This window comes from Tursiops truncatus, chromosome 4 (assembly GCF_011762595.2).
Source record: "Tursiops truncatus isolate mTurTru1 chromosome 4, mTurTru1.mat.Y, whole genome shotgun sequence".
In the NCBI taxonomy this organism is placed as follows: Eukaryota; Metazoa; Chordata; class Mammalia; order Artiodactyla; family Delphinidae; genus Tursiops; species Tursiops truncatus.
In genome coordinates, this window is record NC_047037.1 from 74,408,917 (window position 1) to 74,431,212 (window position 22,296).

Here is a 22,296-nt window from a genome sequence, read left to right on the forward strand (position 1 = left end):
AGGCCCAGCTCCTGAAATATCTGTGGGAGACAGAGAAGAGAACGACTTGTTCTTTTAGCAGTCAACTCCCTCCAGTTACTGTCTGCAATTACCAAGGGGATGAGGTAGAGCATCTCCTTGACTGAAATAAAAAAGCAAGAAGAAATACAAAATTTCTACCTTTGCAGCGCTAGGCAACATGGGATGACCCTTGGCCTCCATGTTTACTTTTTAAAATGTAATTTAAGATCCATCTGCAGAAGTGGATCCCTGTTTCCAGCCACAATGCAGATGTTCTTCCAGCTCGTTTTCACCCTGCATGCATCTCTGGTGTTTAGTATGCTGGGCCTGGGCAAAGTATCTCTCTGTGGGAAGCTCATGGCTTACACATGCCACATCACACGCAAATGGGCTTCTTAGCCTGGTGCTCCATCAAAGGGACCAGCCACCTGCTTAGAGAATCATCCAGAACGGGCTCCCTGCCTGCCCTGAGACTCCAGCCCTTCATTCTCATCTATCTTGCTTGATATATATTTTTTTTAATGTGAGATGAACACAGGAAATAAAATAGGTGAAGATGGTGTAATCAGGCTAAGAACGATTGTTTTATATCCACTTTTCTTCCCTTCCTCCAGATCCACATTCCTTCACCCCAGAGTAGCTTGCATTTTGGAAGAACACAGGCCTTTTCTTTCCTTTTATGACACAAGTACAATTATTTGTGGCCCATTATTTTTACGTATATCTGTTTCCTCCAGACTGATGTTCACTCTTGATTAATTCAGTAAACATTAATATTGAGAATCTGCTATGGCGAGACATAACCACTCCGCTGGATACCGGGAACGTAAAGAGAAGAAAGGAGGAGCCCTACCCTCATGCTGCTAGCGAAGCTACGGGAACACAAATCATCCCAACAGAATTCGGTATGCGCTAGAATACCAGTAGAGTATACAATAGTCATCAGGCTTTACTGAACTTCTGCCACGCTTGTGTTTCTCCCACTGCATCCTCACGATGACTCCATATGGTTAGGATTCCTATAACTGCCGTTCTTCTGAGGAAGGTGAAGCTTAGAGAGATCGGGTTACATGCTCAAGGACACCCAGGTAGCGAGAGGTGCGGCCGGGATCCCAACAAAGGGAATCTCTCTCGCTCCTGGCTGTACCCCTAACCTCTACGTGCAAGGAGAAGAGTGATCCTCACAACCTCATTTTTTTTAAGTTAATTAATTTATCGCTGCGTTGGGTCTTCGTTGCTGTGCACGGGCTTTCTCTAGTTGCGGTGAGCAGGGGCTACTCTGTTGCGGTGCACGTGCTTCTCATTGTGGTGGCTTCTCTTGTTGTGGAGCACGGGCTCTAAGCGCCGGCTTCAGTAGCTGTGGCTGGAAGGCTCAGTAGTTGTGGCTCACAGGCTTAGTTGCTCTGCGGCACGTGGGATCTTCCCAGACCAGGGCTCGAACCTGTGCCTCCTGCATTGGCAGGCGGATTCTTAACCACTGTGCCACCAGGGAAGCCCCCCACGACCTAATTTAAGACTTCATTTAAATGCTGGGTCTGGGTACTTTCCAGGCACAGTAAATTTGAAGCACCATTGCCACAGACTCCATAGAGTTTTCACTTAAAAACCTTGCATAAAGAGAGAACTTGATGCTTTAAACCACAAAAGCAACGTATGCACAGGATACCCAGCTCCTGTCTTATTCCTAAGGTCATGGGTAACAGTCACATGGTTGGTGACATTAGGGTGAAGACCTGGGCCATAACCAATGGGGGCAGTGAGGCTGAATCATGGCAAGTGAGAACTGGAGGGGACTTTAGGAATGAAGGCCTGCCTGCCACACTGGACAAAAGAAGAAACTAAGGTCTACAGGGAAAGAACAGGGACTTCCAAAGTCAAAGTGCTTGTTGGTGGTGCAGCTGGACCTTGAATTCAGCCAGTGGGTTTACTCCACCTCGACTCTTTCCAGCAAACCCTGCCACTTGCCAGCTTGAGGCCCAGTAGATAACCCTAAACAATGAGCAAGTAAAGAAACTGTCCCTTTTGCCAACTATTGCTAAGGCTGACGATTTAAACAAGGCTTTTGCTTTGGTTAGGGTTGTTGGCACATCAGGCGGATTTAGCAGGAACTGGCTGAATGTTTCAAACTTCATACCAAAAAATAAGTGTAAGGAAATGCCCTACTTCTCCTATAAAAATCCAATAAAAATCATTTACTCCTATAAAAATCAAAGCATAAGCCCTAATTATTTTAGCCTGGAGGGCTAAAGAGCAACCAAATTCTTAATTTTGCTAATTGTCCTTTTTCTGAGATAATAGTTTATTTTACCTCTAGTTCAAATATAGTTCATTAGACAGACAAGGTAGGTGCGCAACCCATTTATTGCCTCAGTCCTGTGTCTCTGAAGTACTGCCTTCCTTGGCCACCTAGGTCCTCGGTAAGGCCCACTCTCGGTCCACCTCCAACCTCCACCCCTGGACCCCAGCTCTGGCATGTTGCTGCCCTCCCTTCCTCCAAGCCAGAGATGAGGTTGACGCCTCCTCTGCAGGACAGGCACACGGCAGCAGACAGAGAGAGCTTCCCTGAGAGCCTTGAGGCCTCATGGGCTATGCCAGACTGAACAGCCAGCTGTTCCCCCTGTTCCCAGCAGGGGAACAGCCAGTCCCAGCAGAGACTGAAGAGGCCAGTCAGGCTCTTTTGACAAGGCTCATTCCGAGAACAGGATATGTGGGGGTGGGCAGCCCATCTGCTTGGGGTGTTTTCACCCACTCAGCCCTCATGGTTAAGGTGGCTGCCAAGCACAGCCAGTCTTCAGGGACTGCCAGCTCCCGGCAGTCTTTCCGTTACCAAGGATACCTGGCTCTTGGACAGAGGTGCACTTGCCCAAGGTCACGCCAGCATCCTGCTCCTACGTGCCACAGGTTTTCGGGCAGATGAGGCGCTCCACCTGCCAGACACGTCCATACTGAGGGATGAAGGGATGGGGGATAAGCATCCCTGCAGAGTTTCTCTGCACAGCCTCTCTTCTAGGTACTATGTCTGCGTTCTCTCATGGTTCCGCATCTTAGTTGGAGAGCGGTCTATGGCGAGCATCGTGAGGACAAGTTGTAGGGTGAAACCCTGAGTCCAGACAAGGTTCTCAGTCACAGTTTCCCCCTTCCCTCATAAGGCCTTGAAAAGGTACAGCTGTGGCCAAGAACCCTGCTTCTCAAACTTTAACATGCACATGACTTACCTGAAGATTTTGTTAAAATGCAGATTCAGATTCGCAAGTCTGGGATTCTGCCTTTCTAATCAGCTCTAGAGTGATGCTGCCAGCTGCTGGTTCAGGGCCCACACTTAGAGTAGGTCCTGATCAGTGGTCCTACATTAGTGCATCAGAACACCTAGAGGGCTTACTGAAACAGATTGTTGGGCCTCACCCCCAAGAGATTCTGACGGGGCAGGTTCTCGGGATGGGCCCTTGAACTTGCATTTCTAACAAGTTCTCGGGTAATGCGGATGCTGCTGAGCTGGGACCACATTTGGAAGTCGTTGTCCTGGGGCACGTCATAGATATCAGCTGCTGTGATTTAACCATCAAGATGAAAAGCAGTGCTTCTCAGCCCTGGCTGCACAGTGGTATCACCTGAGGAGCTTTTGCCGCTGCCCAAGTCCCATTCAGGGGTGTTAGATCACAGCATCTGGGCATCGTCATTTTAAAAATAGTCCCCATATAGACTATGATGTGAATGAAGGGGCTTCTTGGAGCTGTGTGGAGCGTGGGCTGCACCCTGTAAACAGGCCTGGCTCTCATAGGCAGTTGCAGCCTGTTCACAACAAATGAAAAGTCAAGGAAAGATTATACTGACCAAAGTAAAGAGAATTTACTAGATTGTCTCTCCTCTGGTTAGAAGTGAAGTTCCTTTGAATGCTGCTATGTCCTCTATCAGGTCATTAAGAGAAACACAGTACCCTAAAGTCAAGCCTGCCTGACAATCTCATGATTTAAACATCCTTCACAATCAGCAGGGACATGGACAGACCATGTTTTAAAGAGTTGATGGCTTGAGGCCCTATCTACTTCTTCCTGGAGGACCCGGGTGGGTGGCAGTGTGGAGACCTGGGTTCCGGCACTTCACTGGTGTGAGTCCAGATCAGTGACTTCCTCTTTCTGGACTAGTTGGACGAGGGGACAGCTATGGCTCTCTCTGGTTCTAACATCAAAGGCTGTTCTAGAAAGTGGCAGGTGTAACATTAAGTGTTCGTGGACTTGTTGGATAAACAGTGAATAGGGCTTCCCTGGTGGCGCAGTGGTTGGGAGTCCGCCTGCCGATGCAGGGGACACAGGTTCGTGCCCCGGTCCGGGAAGATCCCACGTGCCGCGGAGCGGCTGGGCCCGTGAGCCATGGCTGCTGAGCCTGCGCATGCAGAGCCTGTGCTCCGCAATGGGAGAGGCCACAGCAGTGAGAGGCCTGCGTACCACAAAAAAAAACAGTGAATAAATCCTGAGCAGGAAAAGAAGTCAAGCCTGGGTAACTTGGCCATGTGTTTTTTGAGAAGTTATAAAATTTATATGACCTCGCCATAAACTTTATCAGTACTTCTTACACTCAAGCACAGACAGTTTTAAGAAAAATGAGGACAGAGAGGCCTGGACTGGAATGAGGAGCCGGCTCTGGCGGTGGAGGACAGGGCAGGAGAGTGTGTGCAGGGCACAGCGGTGGGACAGCAGCATCCGTACGTACATCTGAATACAATTCACAAGGATGCCTGACGGCCTTTGCAGCCCACCTGGTTTATTTCTCCAGACCACCATGTTTTTGGATCTGTGCTAATTTCCATCATTGGTTTTTCCCCTTCTCCCCACAGCACCAGGAGAACCTGGCCCTATTCCTATTTTTATCATAGCCTAACTGGGCAACCTCAGACAAACAATTTCAGCTCTCATGCTTCCGTTTCTTTTTCATTAACATAGGGTCAAAACCCTCTGTTCCTTGTACCTGTGGGAAGAGAATGAGTGAGTGGAGCGGAAGGGCTTGTTGGAGTCAAGCTGCTGTCCTTGTCTTCATCATCTCCCCACCAGAAGCAGGAGCACGGGACAGGTCGCCTACCTGAGGCCTGGACCTCCATGATGTACTGGTGCAGATCCTGGCCCTGCTGGATGACCTCGAAGGTCATGTTGTTCATGGCTAGCTTCCGCTCCGTGTGGCGCTGCAGCCGCTGCTCCGCCAGCGTCAGATCCTCCGTGTTGAAGTCATTCATCTGCCGAAGCAAGTCCTCATTCCAGGCATCTAGCTCTGCCGTCACCTGTGAGGGAACCACCATCAGTGCAGGCTCACTGGTCCACAAGAGCCTTATTAACTAACCCAAGCTTCACATCTGTCTCTACTTTGCATCTCTTTTTTGACCCCTAGACTACGTTTAAGCAATGGTGCCATGCACCCACGTACGCATGCCTTTAAAAGTGTTCTCCCTGTGTTTCAATGTCTACAGCAGCAGCAAACACTTACATGATGGATTATGGTTTAGAAAGGTTTTCACACTCCATCCCATCCTACTCCCACAGTAACCTGGAGAGGCAGGCAGGGTGGACATCCCAGGTCCATCTCACAGAAGAGAAGCTGACGCTCACTCACACAGATGGAATGCTTTGCCCAGAGTTCACCCTGCTCATGAGGGGCACGACCTGAGGACAATACTCAGTGCTTCTCCTGACTGCAAAGACTTTGTCCACCATACCACAGCCGTTGTTGTAAAGATCTCAGCTTTGGAGAGGGCCTCAGAAATTAAGTACTGAGTCTAACTCTTTTCAAGAACCAGAAACAGGGGGCTGGAGAATCCCGGTAAATGGCCTGAGGTTACACAATTGGTTAGACCCCAAACCCAGGGGCCCTGATCTGGTTCCCATGTTCTGTTGTACAGTATTCTCTCTGCTACAATGGCTGATACCAGGAAGTGGTAACAAAACGAGGTATAAATGTATAACTTACCTCTAGAAATCCAAGCAGATTAAACTCTATTGAGGCATGAATGAGTCTAATGAAGACTGAACATGCAGTGAAGGAAAACCTTGCCCTAGTACGACTTTGCTAATTGGTTATTGCCCTGCACCTTCACTCCCGTGAAGTGCCCTCGTTTACTCGCAAATATGTGCCTGCAATTGGAGACTGAATCCTATTCTTCCTTTACAATCGTTGCTGTCATCCACGTAGTAAGAACTCAGAAGTATTGAATTGGATAATTTCCACCTGATACGTGAATCAAATAAAACCTTTTCTAAAACGGTTTTCAGGTCTGTTATCGCATGCTAGCCCTGTGGTAGCCCTGTGACGGCAATGGCACAGGTGCTGTCACCCTCTTTTCTGGGAAGAGGCAATGGAAGCCTCACCCCAGATCACACAGTTGCAGTATGGCCCAGGCAGCCTAAGCACACGGCCCAGAGCCCAGCTTAGTGATTTTCATCATGCTGGGTCTCATCCCAGCTGACATGTGGCATAACCTTCCCAATTAGCAAACACTGCTGTCCAGGAGCATCAGGGGACAAAGAGAAGGAAAGATGCAGCTGAGAGATGGTGATGTTCCATGCTGTGCTGGGGCCATAAAGGCTGGGATGGGAAAGGCAAGCAGTCCCTTGTGAGGGGCTGCCATCCCGGGCACAGGATTCCACTCTTTGTCTAACAGTAAGACTTTCCTCCACTGAAAGTACACTTTCTCTCTTTGAAGCAGAAATGGGGAACTGTAAAAATATTACCTTCAGTGTCATGGGTTCTCACCTCATGCTGCCACCTCAACTAAGGGATCCACTGAGCTCAGCCCGAAAACCTAGTATCTACTTATTGTGGGGAGCCCTTGGGGATCCGGGAACCAGCAGGTTGGTAGGCAAACAGGTTTTTGTTATATCCTGTCTTTTTTTTTTTTTAGATTTTTTTTTTTGATGTGGACCATTTTTAAAGTCTTTATTGAATTTGTTACATTATTGCTTCTGTTTTATGTTTTGTTTTTTTGGCCGCGAGGCATGTGGGATCTTAGCTCCCCGACCAGGGATCGAACCCACACCCCCTGCATTGGAAGGCGAGGTCTTAACCACTGGACAGCCAGGGAAGTCCCTATATCCCATCTTTGAAAAGCACTTCATTCTCTAACTAGAGAAAGGAGTTAAACTGAGAAAAATAAGATAACTTATAATTTATAAGAGATAATTTATAGAATGAATAGGCCTTTGTAGACTAGGCCTATAGCTACGTTTTTCCTTCCTGTATTTAAAAAAATTGAAGTACAATTTACATATAATAAGATACATAAATTTTAAGCATTCAGTTCTATGAGTTTTGACAAGTTTAGTTACTGGTGTAGCCATCACGAAAAACAAAATATAGGACCTTTCCATCACCCTAGGGAGTCATCCTTTCCAGTCAGTTCCCGCCCCTGCCCCACTTCAGGTGCCATTTTCCGATTTCTATCCTCACAGATTCTTAGATTCCATACAAATGAAATCATACAGTATGGACTCTTTCATGTCTAGCTTCTGTGTTCAACACACTGTATTTAAAATTTATCTGTATTGTATCAGTTCATTCCTTGCTACTGCTGAGTTCCACGGTATAGAGATTCCGTGATTTGTATATCTGTCCTCTAGCTGGTGAACCCCTGGGTTGTTTTCAGTGTTTGGCTATTACGAATAAGGCTGATGTGAAAGTTCTTGCACAAGTCTTACTGTGGACACTGGTTTTCATTTCTCTTGAGGGTCACTTAGGAGTGCAGTTGTAGGGTCATAGGGTAAGTGTATGTTTAACATTCCCAAGAGGAATTTCGCATTCCCTGTGAAAGTTCTAGATGCTCACCATCATTTCGTATGATCAGTCTATTTAATTTTAGCCAAGCTAGTGGGTGTGAAGTGGTATCTTATTATGGTTTGAGCTTGTATTTCCCTGATGACTCACGGTGGTGAGCACAGTTTCACATGCTTATTGACCGTTGGTATCTACTTTTAGAAAGTGTTGAGTTTTTTGCTCATTTTTCAAAAGCTAGGTTATCTTTTGACTATAGATTTGTAAGAGTTCTTAATATATGCTGGATATAAGTCATTTATCAGATAATATATGGAAAATAGACCAAACAAAATTTTTAGTCCATTTCCCTGTCTACAAGCTTAAGGAAAATAAAAATAAGAAAACAAGCACGAGAGGAAGAGTCTGCCTTTTCTTTACATTTTAGTTTTTGTTTTGTTTTCATGAAACTGAGTCTATAAAGAAGCTGTTTGCTGCAGGAAGATCCCAGAGGGGTCCCAAGGTCTGAGTCTGTGGAGCAGAAAGGCAAGTGTCGAGGGTCCTGGTTAGGGCAGAGCAAAGGTGAGGTGCTTTGGTTGGGGACAGTGAGGCTCAGAGGTCTGGTATCTTGGGAATCTGAATCCAAAGCAAATGTGAAGTATGCCTAGGATTCTCTATCTGGTGTTTCTATATTCCTGCCTTCCCCTCCTCCACCCGTACCTCCCAATACCATTGAGCTGAAGGACCCAAGTCTGTCATGAAGCCTGAAGAATGAGAATTTCAAGGAGCTTCTCAATGCAACAGCCTGCCTTCCAAGTCTCGCTCCCTGGGTCTACACACAGTCATGTCTGACTCTCTTCCCAAATCCCCAAGAACTGATGCCAAGAGCCTTGAAATAGTCTGATTTATGAATTTCGAATGTTGGCTGGAGTTTAAATATTTTCTTTCCTGAGTATTTTCTGTTTCCTCAAGGAATATTCTGTCATTGGCTTCCCTCTCTCCACCTTCTTTCTGGGGCACAAGGTTGGCATTATAGCAGGGGCTGTTTTTTTTTTTTTTTTTAAAGAAAAAAATTAGTTTTCAAACCTGAAGCTTGCTTTACAGGTAATGAACAAACCTAGCTTTCTGGTCCCAATCTCATGCTCTTCTGTTATGTGAACCAGGCATCTGGTTTACTCCCTGATCCTGAGAAGTAGCTCTGCCCTCTCCAATCACCTTCTCTGGTCCAGCAGCCCTGAGACATCCTTGTCCCGCCTCCCAGTCTGTTCAAGTCCTCACTGCCCTTAAAAGTCACCCCTCTGTCATGAAGAGCTTCACGACACCCCCAAAACCTGATGTTTTTCTCCGGCTTATCTCATAACATGGGACATGGGCTAATTTGCTAATACAGAGACAAAGCCATGAAAAGAAAAACCTGTCTGGGGATTGATCTGGTGATCTAACTCCATTTGGAAAAGAAACCTGGAAGAATTTGTACTAGGCAGAAACTAGGGCCTGAACCAAATGAGTGAAAGATGGAATAGAAAGTACCCACAGGGCATTCAGCTTTCAATCCACCTATTTTGCTTTCTCCTTCCACTCCATTAGCTCCATCTCGGCTCCTGGCTCACTCAGCTCCTCTCTGGGCTCCAGTGGCCTCTCTCTGCCTCACTCTTCTGAATTAATTGGCATGTGAGGATATGAGAGATACATTGGCAGTGTTTCTATTCTAACAATTATCTACTCTAGAGCCACAGCCACAAGGAAAATCCGAGAAGGAGGTGAACAGGAATTTAGAAAGGATAAGAGGCAGTGGGAAATGGGAAGACACTTCAAAAAGCTTTCCTACCAGATGAGATTCACTGAACCCAGTATTCTGTGGTCAAAAACTGACCCAAGGGACTTGGTTTAGCAGTAGCCTTGGGCTCTGTTCTCAGAAAGCCCTCTTCACTGGCTCCTCCCATTTTCTGGGTCCTTCCCAGGAGTTATGTGTAGAGAATGCTTTCTCCACTCACCCCCAAGTGTACCTGCCTGAAACAGAACTCACCTGTCCCTCTCTTCCCACTTCCTATGGTCTATTCCCATCACCTTAGCTCTTTATTATCAGCTGCAAAGTTGGAAATTTCACTGTGTAGTCCTTTTCTTCTGATCATTTTTAGATGCTGGTGATCATGATGAAGATGATGATCGTGGTTAAAAGAAGATTCTACCCTGAATTGTGCATTTACTATGGGATAGACAGTGTTAAGCATTTGATTTTCTTTTATTTCATCCTCATAGCAACTCTAGGAGGAAACGAAGGCACATAGAAGTCAGATCATTTGCCTCATGGTCTCAGAGCTGGTGGTGGCAGAGCTCAGCATTCAACTACAAAGTCCAGGGCTCTTAACCACCGTGTCATATCAACGGAGCTGGTCCAAGATCTAACTTCAGGAGATAGATTTCTTTTTATTTTTCTCACTTCAGAGAAGTGCCTGTTTAACCTTTCCCCTGTTTTCTTCTCTAAAAAAACCCCACAAACTCCTGATAACTCCATTTTCTTCACTTCACATGAACCTTTGAAATTAATCATGTGCTTCGAACAGATCAATAAACTGTGTTTATGGCCTTATATAATGCCAGGAATAATTTACCCATTCAAAAAAAAAACCGCATAGCTTTCCCCCAGTAGGATATTTTTGTTGAAGAGGTGGTAAATTGAAAAAATTTGGTGCTTTGTGACCACCTAGAGGGGTGGGATAGGGAGGGTGGGAGACACAAGAGGGAGGAGATATGGGGATGTATGTATACATATAGCTGATTCACTTTGTTATACAACAGAAACTAACACACCACTGTAAAGCAATTATACTCCAATAAAGATGTTAAAAAAAAATTGACACTGAGTATTTATACTCAGTATAAAGGTCACGTTAACCTGTCTAGAATTCTCTGGTTTCCCAGGGGCCTTTGCCATGAACAGGGGACACATCTGCAATCCGGCATTGGGATGTGAACACTGGGACAAACGCTGTGGCAAAGAGAAGTGTAACCTGCCCTCTGCATGGGCATGTTCTCTATATGGCAAGCGCAAATGCCTGTGGCTCTCACAGCAGTTACGTGAACACTCAGGGATCACCTAACAGGACTGGGTAACAAATTCAGAGAGAAACAATGGGGGAGAATAAGATGGAATGTTTGCTTAAAATCTGGATGCAAATACGTATACATATGTATATGTATGGACAGCATATTAGTATCGGGTTGGCCAAAAGATTCGTTCGAGTTCTTCCGTAACATCTTATGGAAGAACCCGAACAAACTTTTGGCCAACCCAATATATATTATTTAGGTATTTGATTAATAATAACAATGCTGACTACAATGTGTTAACGTATTTATTAAGTGCTAGGCACTTTGCTAAAAATGTTCTATGTGTTAACTCATTAAATCCTTAATAACCCTACGGGGACTGGGAATTATTATTCTCATACCTATTTCTCAGATGAGGAAACCAAATGAGTAACTTGTCTAAAAATCACACAATTAGTAAAGCTGGTGAAACAGGTTTCAAACCCAGGCACTCTAACTCAAAATACTGCATACTCAACGACTGCACTATACTGCCTCTCAGCAAAGGGTGTGTGTGTCCGTGTGTATCAACACTGCATATGTTATGTACATTAAGGTCCAGTCCCATGCCAACTAACAGTGGCGAGGAAGGATCCAAGGCATTTCATTGTGGTAAGATGCTCTGAAATACATGAGCTGTCAATTGCAAATGAACATCTTTCTGTTCTAAATATAAGGTCATTATTTGTATTAAAACGAGAAGAGCGAAAGCTAAATATTCTCCACTGACCTACAAGTGCTGGCTGATAGGGAAAGACATATTGCAGCTAAAGAGACAGTCTCACTGCACGGGAAGGGCTATTTTATCTATAATGGGTATGTACACTGATATGCATTACCACTGTGAAACTAAAATAAACTAAATTACCATAGTCATTTGTTCTTCTTGTCTAGTCTAGTGTTGTTTTTTTTCTGTTAATCAATTTATAAAATGATGAGGATTAGTGAATTCTAATACAGATTATTTTAAAAGTATATCATAGAATTTCCCTCTGTTTTAGAAATATATATAACCTGTCTAAAGAGTTAAAATATTTCTTTATGTAGCTATAAGAAAACTTTTGAGGATACTGCAAGAGTTTTCTGGAAAAGCAGAAGGACTTAGCAGTAAAGATATCCACTCGGTTGATTTTTGGCAAAAAAATGTAAGAACATATTGCAACACTGTAACTGATGAGTTCCAATGTTCGGTCACCTAATTTCTATTCCAATTGGATAATTTGGATAATGGAACACAATTTTTATGACCAAGTTCATGTTCTTTTTTTCATTATCATCATGATTAAAACTGAGACCTTTTATAATCATGACTGATCTTGAGTCTTTATTTTACCCATATCTTTGCCTCTTAATCAGTTTGAGACTTGTAGGACTCTATTCTGTTTTCAAAAAAATCTCTCCTCTGTTGAAGAGCTCCTCTGATGTATATTGTTCAATTCTAAAGCTGATCAATGCTTGAGTGTCAGAATGGGTTTTCTCCCGTGAAAGCTAAACACCCAGTGCTGGAGCTTACATCGTTTCCTTCTACTGAGTTCCCTGTTATCTTTACCAGAAAGGAGAAGCAGCATTTGAACCTTGATAATGTGACCTGACTTCAGGTCCACAGCCCCTTACCCACCCCATTACAGAATGATCTGAAAGCTTCCATCAGGGATCTTTGATAATTTGCCAAAAACAAGTGACATGCCGGAATACTAAAGCTGTGTAAATAATCCTTTTTTTTTTTTTTTTTTTTGTCAAAGGAAGATGTTAGGAGAAACTCCCAATGATCCTGAAACCAATTTGACAAAAGTCTAGAAGAAACTATCAAATAAATATTTTGTGAGAATTTTGGTTTACTGTATTGTATTTATTCTGCATTTCCTTTGCAAATGACTTGGGGTACATTTAGAAAATGCTGTAGGAATCCCAAGGGAACCCACAAAAATTGACCTCAAACATCTCATATTCTTTCTTGATACAGTTACTAAGTTGGTGCATTTAAGCCATGTTACAAACATGGAGAAGAGCAAGGCTTTGCAGAGTCTCACACTGTATCTATGGAGAAAAGGGCTATGAAATTGGACTAGAAGATGATGTGGCGCTTTGAAGGAATGACTGTGCAGGCTGACGGCTGTGTCACCAAAGGAAAACTTCCAGTGAAGCACTGCAGAGCCCTTCCTGACCTGGTCAATATTTCAAATTGTTGAAATACTGATAGCAATAATAAATTAAATTTATTTTGATAGGCTGAAGAACTGGGCCTAAAAAAAATAAAATAAAAGTAAAATTTGAGAGGAAAAATACATAAAAAGCTTTCATTTAAGTTAAAAAAAAAAAAGTCAGTGTATTGGAAGCACATATCTTGAAAAGACAACCAGGGGCTTTTAAGGGAGCACAAGCCTCAACAAGGCAGAAAAGGCCCCTATCTCCTGGGCTGTGCTGGGAGAGCGCCAGGGTCCTGGACACATAGCTCCCAAGGGGTGTGTGCAAGCCAGCCGTGGCTAACTACAGTCCAGCCAGCAGGGGGCAACCAGGAGAGGCACAATGTGTACCCAGAAAGCAGCGAGTACTTTGGAGGTATGTCCCACAGAAAAGGGCTGACAATAAAGAGAAGTAGTTATGGAAGTTTTAGAGTCAGAGGGGACTGCAGAAATAACTTACACAATCTCAACACTTTTCAGATAAAGGAAAAGAGGTCTGTGATGAACATCTTCAAATATTTTTAAGGCTGCCAAATAAAAGGAAGCAGATTTGTTCTGTTTTTCAGAGAACAGAACCAGGACCAAAGGGTAGAAGGGTGGAGATCTTGGTTCAACACACTAATGAGATCCTGAGCTCCCTCCTCTCCCCAACCCTGCTTCTGGGCTCTGGAGATATTCTGGTAGAGGCTAGATGGCATCCTTCAGAGATGCCAAATCCTAGCCACCAACTTTTACCTGTCCTCCAGGTGTCATCTCATTGGGCAACCTTCCAAGTGCAGCCTGAGAAAGCTAAGCATTCCTGTCTCAGTGTTCTCATCAAGCTGTAAGCTTCTCTCTGTCATAGAATGATCACATTACAGGATGGTTCTATTTCCATGGTTCTACCCAACTAGCCCGCTGATGGCAGGGATTGTTTTATCCTCAATGCCCAACACAATTTTTGGTGCATAGTAGGTGCTCACTAAATGTTTATCAAGTATAAAACGTGAAAGGCCTCTGCATACAACCAATTGCAGAGTTGAGACCACCAGTGCAAATTACAATCAGCTTTATCTCCTCTAGGCAGAATTTTCCTCCTTGAAGGCCATTTTCCTCAGCCTCAGCCTGGCCCCAACTTGTCCTAATGTGAACCCCATGGATTTATAGTTTGCTATTCCATTCCTTACCTGGGTTAATGATGCAGATTAATTTTCAGGTACATTGAGAAAACTTTGGTTTTAATTATAGAGTCAGAAATTTAAAAGAAAGATCATAACTGTGGCCTATTTTTTAGTCCCTTGTATAGAGTATCTTTCTTGGTGTCATTCCTAGTACTCTCCAACATGGGTATGCTCACCCCAGGGGATACCCGAGATTATCCATTGATAACAGAGAGAAATATTCTCTGTATATAAATAAGCATATGTATGTGCATATATATTATATGCACACATATTTGATCAAATCAATAAAAAAAGATACGACGTTTCCCTGGACTTTCATAGGGTACTGACACCAGAGTCTCACTCGGAACACATGGCAGGTGATGCGGTGGGCAGGGCACCTCAGGGACGGTGGAAGGACCACAATGCAGAGGGGCGGACCAGCTCATTTGTTCAGTTGCTTTCAGCATATTTCAAAGTATTGCTGTTTTCATGTGCCCAGTTAAATGGACTTTTCTATTATCTAGTTTTAACTAAACTACCCCTCACAAAAAGACGTGGCTTAACACGGTTCCTCAAAGAAACTACAGTTTGAAGATAATACTAAACATGAAAGCACAAGAGAACTTTGAACTCTTTGGCAGCCACATGATGGGGTAAAGAAACAATGACAATCTAATCAGGTCTGTCAAGAAACCAGAAGCAAAAAATAATGGAAAATTATCAAGAAGACTATTTGAAATATGGAAATACAACTTCTAATGAAAGAGTCCAACTTCACCCGAAAGGCACAGTGAATTTTGAGATCATTAGTGATAGTAAAACACATATATAATTTATAAATTAATATGGATGCATATATAGGGGGTTGCAAGTTCAAAAATATTTTATTGAGAGAGTGTCTAATCTCAAGAGTTTGGAGACCACTGTCCTGTCCCTGCTTCTAAAAATATTTTTTTATTTCTTTCTGATTAATTGTAGAAAAGGTGAAATGCACGGAGTTCTCAAAAACAAGAAGAAATTATCCATATTCTTACCACCACAAAATAAACATTATTTGCATTTGGTGAAGTGTCTCTTCCATTACAACTGCTTCCTATAACTTATCTTTCATAGGAGGCTGAACTTACAGGGAAAAAACTTTAAAGAGCATCATGCTCTGCTATGGGTCACTTCCTCTAGTCTCCAGGGAGTCTAAGAAGGAGTGTCAGGAATGCAGCTGCAGTCCTGGTTTCTGAACATTTGCCTAATACATCTGGGATAAGTTTCACTCTCAGTGGGCGTACCCCCTGACCCCGTCCCAGGTATACTCTGGAAGCCATATAATTAAGTAAAACGAGACTGGTGCCGCAACTCATGTGTTACCTTAATTTTAAAATTAATTAGCCCGTGCCAGCCATCAGTGACATGGTTAAGGAGTCACACTTAGATTACCCAAATGTCAGGGGAGCAGGTCAGCTCTGGTTTTCAGTAATCCCTAGGAATTCCGAGTATGTCCATCAAATGCCTTCCTTTAGGAAAGGAAACCATAGCTGTAGGTCCTGCAGTGACAGCCTCTGCCCTGGCTTATATCAGCTCCAGCGTGGCTCTCATTACAGAAACCACCCTCAGTTTCACACTCTGAATCTTCTCTAGAAGTTTGCCCTTCATCCTCACAGTGAAACCCTAGCTGGTATTTGAAATAATCTCATCACCCTCAAAAATAACTTCTGACGATCTGACTTGAAGGAGAAATTTTCCATAGGTTTGGCAGGATTTCCAGTTCTGTCTAAGATGAAAGGCAGCATTTCCCTAAGGTTTGGGCCACACCCGAAATGGGGAACAAGACGCCCTCTAAAACCTGGGTGCAGAACTAAATTTTTATCACCCTCATTTTTAACTCCCTCATTTGGTCTGTTTATTATGTTTCTCTCTCTCATTTTATTAGACCCTCATACTACTTCCCTACTTCTGGTTTGCTGCATACCAAGCTGTCCAAGTTGTTGGCAGGGTGGGAGGGGAAACATTTATACAAACAAAGGCTGAGAAACACAAATCCTACAGTTTAAATATCAAACTCTTCTACTGCAACATTTAAATAGGATCCAATTTTAAAGTATTTGATTTACAATCAACTTTTTTTTTAAAAAAAGAATATCTTTTTACATATGCTTTGGATTGGAAATGGATTTTCCCAGAATTACTGCAGGCAAACACACCGGAGTGATGCCCCTGGCTGACGTCAGGGGTACAGTTCAAGTGGCAAAGTGAAGCTAACTGACCCGTTCTGGAAATAAACCAGCAACCCAGACCTCAAAACCACAGCCATTTCATCTAATAAAGCTTAAACATCCAAACCCTCAGGTTATTTCCTCCCCCTTAAGCATTTTTTGATGTAGACCTGGAATGACAGGAGAGTAGATAAAGAATACAACAGTCAAATCCCCACACCTGCTAACATAATTCTCCCATGGATATATTCACTCTCGGTGGGTGAGGACCATGGGAAGGCCTGCAGCCAACGCTGCTGCAACCAAACATTACCTGTTTATTTCGGTGAGTCTCACTCCCAACTACCAAAGAATAATAACTCACGCCCCCTCTTTCCTTTCTTTATTACCTTTGTCACCCCACTTTCATTCCTTTCTGCATACCAACGTCTCTAATTTTCCACTGGCATTTTCATTGTTCTTTCAATACATGTTTGAATACTGTCTGCCACCTGAAATCCCTTTGAGTGTAGATTCAAGATAAACTATAAATAAGAAATATAAATAAATTTACTTGAAGCTATGGAATGAGTTGGAAGGATAATCGAGATCTAAATTTAAAGACTTATCTTTTCCTTTGTTTCAGAAACTGTCCAGAAAGCACCTTTCAGAACATGACATCTTTAAGCAAAAAAGCTGCAGTGGCTTCCAGGAAGTCAGGATAGCAGTGAAGAAGGGAAAGGTCATAAGAGAGTCAGGGAGAGGAAGGATTGCTTTAGGACTGCTTTTTGTTTGTTTGTTTGTTTTTACATCTCTGATTCTCATTATAAACACTTTTGGTCTCAGGATTGAAGAAGACGGCTTCTGTTGCCAGGACAGTTTTCTGGTCCTTCGTGGGATTGCGAATGACATTGGCATTGGGATATTGGAGCATACAACATTTGAAAAAATAATAATTTTCCTTCCAAACCAGTTCCACAGAAGTTTCCACAGATATTGTTGGGAAGATCAATCCCAGACCCCCAGAAGTCCCAACTAGGAGGAGATGGTTGGAATGCAAAGTAAAGTTTTAATGAATGGTAGAGGGATAATTAGTTTTCCTTCACAACACACCAGCCAGGAGCAAAGAGAAGATATAGCTTTTAATTTAACCCTTTGCCATCCCTGAAAAGGACAAAGCGCCATAGGTGTTGAATACTCTTCACACCCCAGAAACCCTATTGGCCTGGCTTTAGTTACTGTGTCAAAGCAGAAGATAATAAAAGGTGGATATTATGTGGGGCAGACAGTATTAATAGGCATCACAAAGAGGACATAAATATACCAGAACAGCGGATCCTGACCTTCCCAGAATGAAGTGAGGAGTCAATGAAATGAACCAGCAAATGTCCTCCACATATGCTTTACTTTCTTAACAAGCAGAAAGCAAACTGAGGATCCGGGTCTTCCTTCCTGTGTCTCCTGACTTCCTGGCTGCTGTGTGAGTCCACCTAATCCCTGATCTACAGTTACCAGCTGAGGAGACCACCTAATTTTATCACCTGCCTACTCATGAAGCTATAGAATCCTAGTCTGCCTCAGTCACCAAACAGCCAACTCCACGGTCTGCCAGGAACCAAAGTGCCAAGCAGGAGTCCAATGCAAGCCAACAAAACACTTCTCAATGGAGTAATCCCAGACAGACAGCGAGGAGAGGGGCTCTGCTTGGCCGCCTGGGTGAGGGGGACTGCAAGGAATCCAACACGGTGGAATGTGCATTTGCTGATTTCCAGAAACATATCAGGATGCACAATCCCCTCCAATCCCCTTAGGCTACTGCGCAGCAGTCCTTCCAGTTCCCGGGGCACTGCCTTCGTCCACCTCACCTGCCCAGCACCTCCTCCCCACCTGTACCTCAATGGTGTACTGCTCAAAGATGCGCAGCTGCAGGAAGATGTCCAGCTTGATCTTTCGCTCGTGGAACAGCTCCTCCATCTGCACCTGGGCGTCGTCGAGCTGCTGCAGCACCGACTCGATGTGGCTGATGGAGCTACTGTGGGGCGTCTTGTTGCTGGACACAGCCGAGTCCCTGTGGCAGGGCCGGGGAGAGAAGGGAGGGGCCTTGACATGTTCACAGTGACAGAGGAGCAGGGGGCCTTCCTCGTCTGAGTGAGGGGGACGGGAATCTACTGTGAGCCTGGCACTGTCTGCTCAGTAGGTGAGCCAAAGCTACTCTACCCTCTTTGGGGTTCACAGCACTATAGCTCTAAGGCTTGCTGCTGTCCAGACAGAATCATGACAGGATCAAATGAAATAATGCATGCAAAAGGGCTCCACAAACGTTACAGAAACAGAATGGTTCCACACATATATGTAGTCTAATATATACATATTTCAAGACACATATACACAAATACACATATCACAATACATAAGGGTAGATAAATTAAGGCATATGTAAAAAAAAAAATCCTTCCTAGTTTTACCTCACGAGATCATGGCTGCCAAAATTATTCATCCCCTTCGTTAAGTCCATGCCAAAGTTATGGGCTAGTGTTATTACACAGGCTTCAAGCTATACTCAGGAAAGCTTGGGGTCTGGAGGCTGCAAGCCTGGCTTAAGTCTCCCTCTGACATATATGGGCTGGTGACCTTGGGAAATCACCTCCCTGAGGCCCAGCTGCCTCCTGTAAAGTGGGCTTAATAATCCCTGCCCTACTCACGGCACAGTTTGCTATTAAAGAAGATGGCATGTGTAACCGCACTCTGTGACCAGGAACGTGCTGTATGAATGACTGTTAATCCTGAAAGGACTGTGATATGTCAGGTGCTGACTGGAGGTGGGTCCAGCTGTGGAGTAGAAGCTGGGGCACAAGAGGCTGGACAACCAACAAAGGCTTCAGAGAGGATGAGCCCAGAATTGGGTGTTAGAAGAAAAGGATGAGCTGAGTAGATGAGAGGGGTGGGCTTTCTGAGCAGAGAGGGTCTACACAAAAGAAGCAAGGGGAGGTGGCATGCCACAGAGGGAACCAAGAGATAAACGTATTGATCTGCTTAGACAATTGAGGTGGTGGTGACACCTCCAGAGTCCATTATAATAGGAAAACTGCAGAGTTCAAGAAGTTCAGATTCTACAGGGCCTTGACTGAGTAAGCTAGAGCCCTAAAACTTGAAATAAACAAGCACATTCATTATCTCATGATACCTTAGTTTCTGACACAGTTTAAGAAGTCAGAGGGGAAAAGCATTAGTTTTGAATGGTCTCATCAGCAGCCTTTCTGAAAACCAGGTCCTTCTGGCCTGTGTTTGTCTCAGAAGCAATGGTATCTGAGCTCACACGATTTCTAGACGGAGCATAAAGCCAGTTTGTCAAGAGCCTCCCTTTCTGTCATCTAGAGAGCTTCTGATCCCTCCCTTCTCACCCTGACCTATTTGGGCATGAAAGCCCACTACTGCACAGCTTCCCCCAGCCACGAAAAGAACTCAAGAGGAGTACTCAACACTGTGTATTATGCATTTGCTAAGGAGGGCGGATGTGACTATTCTTTCTGACAGCTCCCCTCAGTCTTTCTCTATCGCCCAGCTTCCAGAAGGAAGAGGATGATTTCTGGTCACTTTGTTCAGCATCTCTGTCAGTGTCACATTCACTAGGAATCACAGAGATGATATAAAAACCACCTTAGGTGCTCCGGTGATCAGTGCCAGAGGAGTCGTGGAGGCCTAGGGAAGATGTGTGCACTGGTGTGTGTGAGGCATCCTGCCAATGTCCACTAGGCATCGTTTGCTTTTTTTCTTTGACTGGTCTTGATATCGGGAGGGGAGTCCAGGCTAGCATCAGACTGGTGGGGGGACGAACAGTCGCCAGTGGTTCTTGTCACATGCCTATGGTCCTCTCTGAAGTCCGTGGAACTTAAACTTGTAGGACAGGCGTCAGCAACCTCGTTGCCTTTACCATCATTGAGTAGCCTTCAGCCCTCAGGTATGGCGCAAGGTTGGCAGGGGATAAGAGCGAGTGGCAGCTCCACAGCCCCAGCCCCACAGAGAGGCTAGCCAAGCTTGTGAAAAGTACTTGGAGAGAAAATGTAAAAGCCGTCATGTAATTCTAGAGCTGACAAGCTCCTAAAGTGAACCCCTTAATCACACAGACAAAGCAGCTGAGGCCAAGAGAGGTTAAGTGGCTGCCTACTATTTGGAATTTTCTTCAGAAGCAAGTAACAGCGGAGTTTCCTAGGTAGGCAGACAAAACTGTCACATATTATATATTCATGACGGTGAATTGGGGGAAGAAGGGAAAGAGGCTGTCTCGTTGGTATGCAAAAGAGGACTCAGAACATCTCATGTGCATGTTTAGAATAGAAATGATTAATCCAACAGAAAAACATGCCAGGGCCATCTTAAGGTAAGCTCTCATTGTTTATTTAATTGGACAACTGGTATGGGGTGGTGGGGAAGCCCTCTCCAACTGAAGTAATTCCCTCTGGCTCCAGGACTGTCCTGGGACTTGTTGATGAGATTATTTCTGTCCAGAGCTGGCAGAGGTCCCAGCATTCAGTGATTTGAGGCTACAAACAAGTCCCCGCAGGCAGACATCATCAGCACCATCAAATCCGATTTACACAGCACCTGGGCATAGGGCTGGTTGCTGAGGGCTTGCTCAAGGCCTCATGACACTTTACCCGAGGAGCCGACGCCCTTGACAGGGACAGGAAACTAGACACTGACGCCAACAGAAAGGAGGCAATGGTGTGGATGATTCTAAATGAATATAAGGTATCAGGTAGGATTTTCTAAGATCCCTTCCTAGTTATTTTTGTTTAGGGCAATAGAGAAGGAGTTTTATTTTCTGGGCAGCAAGGAATGGTGGAAAGGTCATATGTGGGTAAGTGGAGAGCAGAGTGGGACACATCACACACTCCCTACATTCTAACAGGGCCAAAGGCAACCGTTTGGGGTTACATTTCCCCAACTGGAGCACTAGAGTTCAGAGGCAGCCTGAGAACAGATGCCACATAACACTATATTCCACAATGGCTATTTCTCCACATGACCAAATATGCCATCATTCTTAATGAAGATACTATTTATTTAAATTTTTGTTGTATTTATATTACTTATTGATCGCTGAATAATGTCTTCAATGATACATAATGCTTTGAACCATCAGAGCTTTTCCACTGACTCTTCCACTCTAAATTCAAGTTGGGTGTGGTGCAGGCACTTTTATATCTGACAGATGGAGAAACCAAAGCTCACACAAGACCACAAAGCTGGCTGCGGCTGAGCCAAGACCAGAACATGATGACTTATCTCGCGTCTAGTCCGAGGCATTTCCCACTGGAAAGCACTGCCCATGCTGACCTGGCCTCGCTGGGCTCCCCCAGGGAGGGAGGCGCTGACCTGAGCTGCTGGATAAGGTCTTCGCCCTCCTTGATGACGTTGAGTGTGGCATCCAGAGTAGCGGTCTGCTGCTGCTGGAACTGCTTGATCAGTTCCTGGACCGCATCCACTGAGTCTGCACAGACATCCTCCAGCATCTCCTTCTGAAGGTCTTCCATCCATGTCCACAGCTGCGGGGGAGAGAGCAGAGACTCCACTCAGGGCACGTGGGAGAGGCCAGGGCTGGGGTTAAGGGCAAGAGTATGGAACTGAGGTCACCCAACCTACCCTCAACCAGTCAGTGCGGTATCAGACTGTCCTTCTAATCAGCACCCCTACGGTCAGTTTACATTTCTGTATTTGTATTCACTACGCATCTCTGTTAAGTTTACTCCATTAGTGCTGGCATTCCTGAAGGACAGGATCCACCCTCAGCCTTACTTCCCAGTGGTTTAGGGAAACTGTGGTCTTAGAGCAGGAAGCTCACTCATTTTTGAGCGACTGGGAAGAACAGGAAACTGGTGATGGACAAACATTATTTCATCTTTCATAAAGGACAGCTCTGTATACTTCCTCCAGGTAGCTAGATGCTGATTCCTAGAAATGTAT

General features: G+C 44.6%; 1 protein-coding gene across 19 annotated transcripts in view; it reads right to left on the bottom strand.

Annotated features, from left to right (window-relative positions):
• Positions 1 to 22,296, bottom strand: part of KALRN (kalirin RhoGEF kinase) — a 645,891-nt gene that overhangs the window by 279,739 nt on the left and 343,856 nt on the right. For 14 of the 19 annotated variants that reach the window (XM_033855735.2, XM_073804131.1, XM_073804130.1 and 11 more), the window contains 3 exons: positions 21,670 to 21,878; positions 18,226 to 18,400; positions 5,074 to 5,269 (listed from right to left, as the gene is read on the bottom strand). In XM_033855735.2, coding sequence (XP_033711626.1) covers positions 5,074 to 5,269; positions 18,226 to 18,400; positions 21,670 to 21,878 — 580 coding nt within the window. The remainder of the gene's footprint in view (positions 1 to 5,073; positions 5,270 to 18,225; positions 18,401 to 21,669; positions 21,879 to 22,296) is intronic. The other 5 variants (XM_073804132.1, XM_033855741.2, XM_033855740.2 and 2 more) reach the window with 1 other exon arrangement.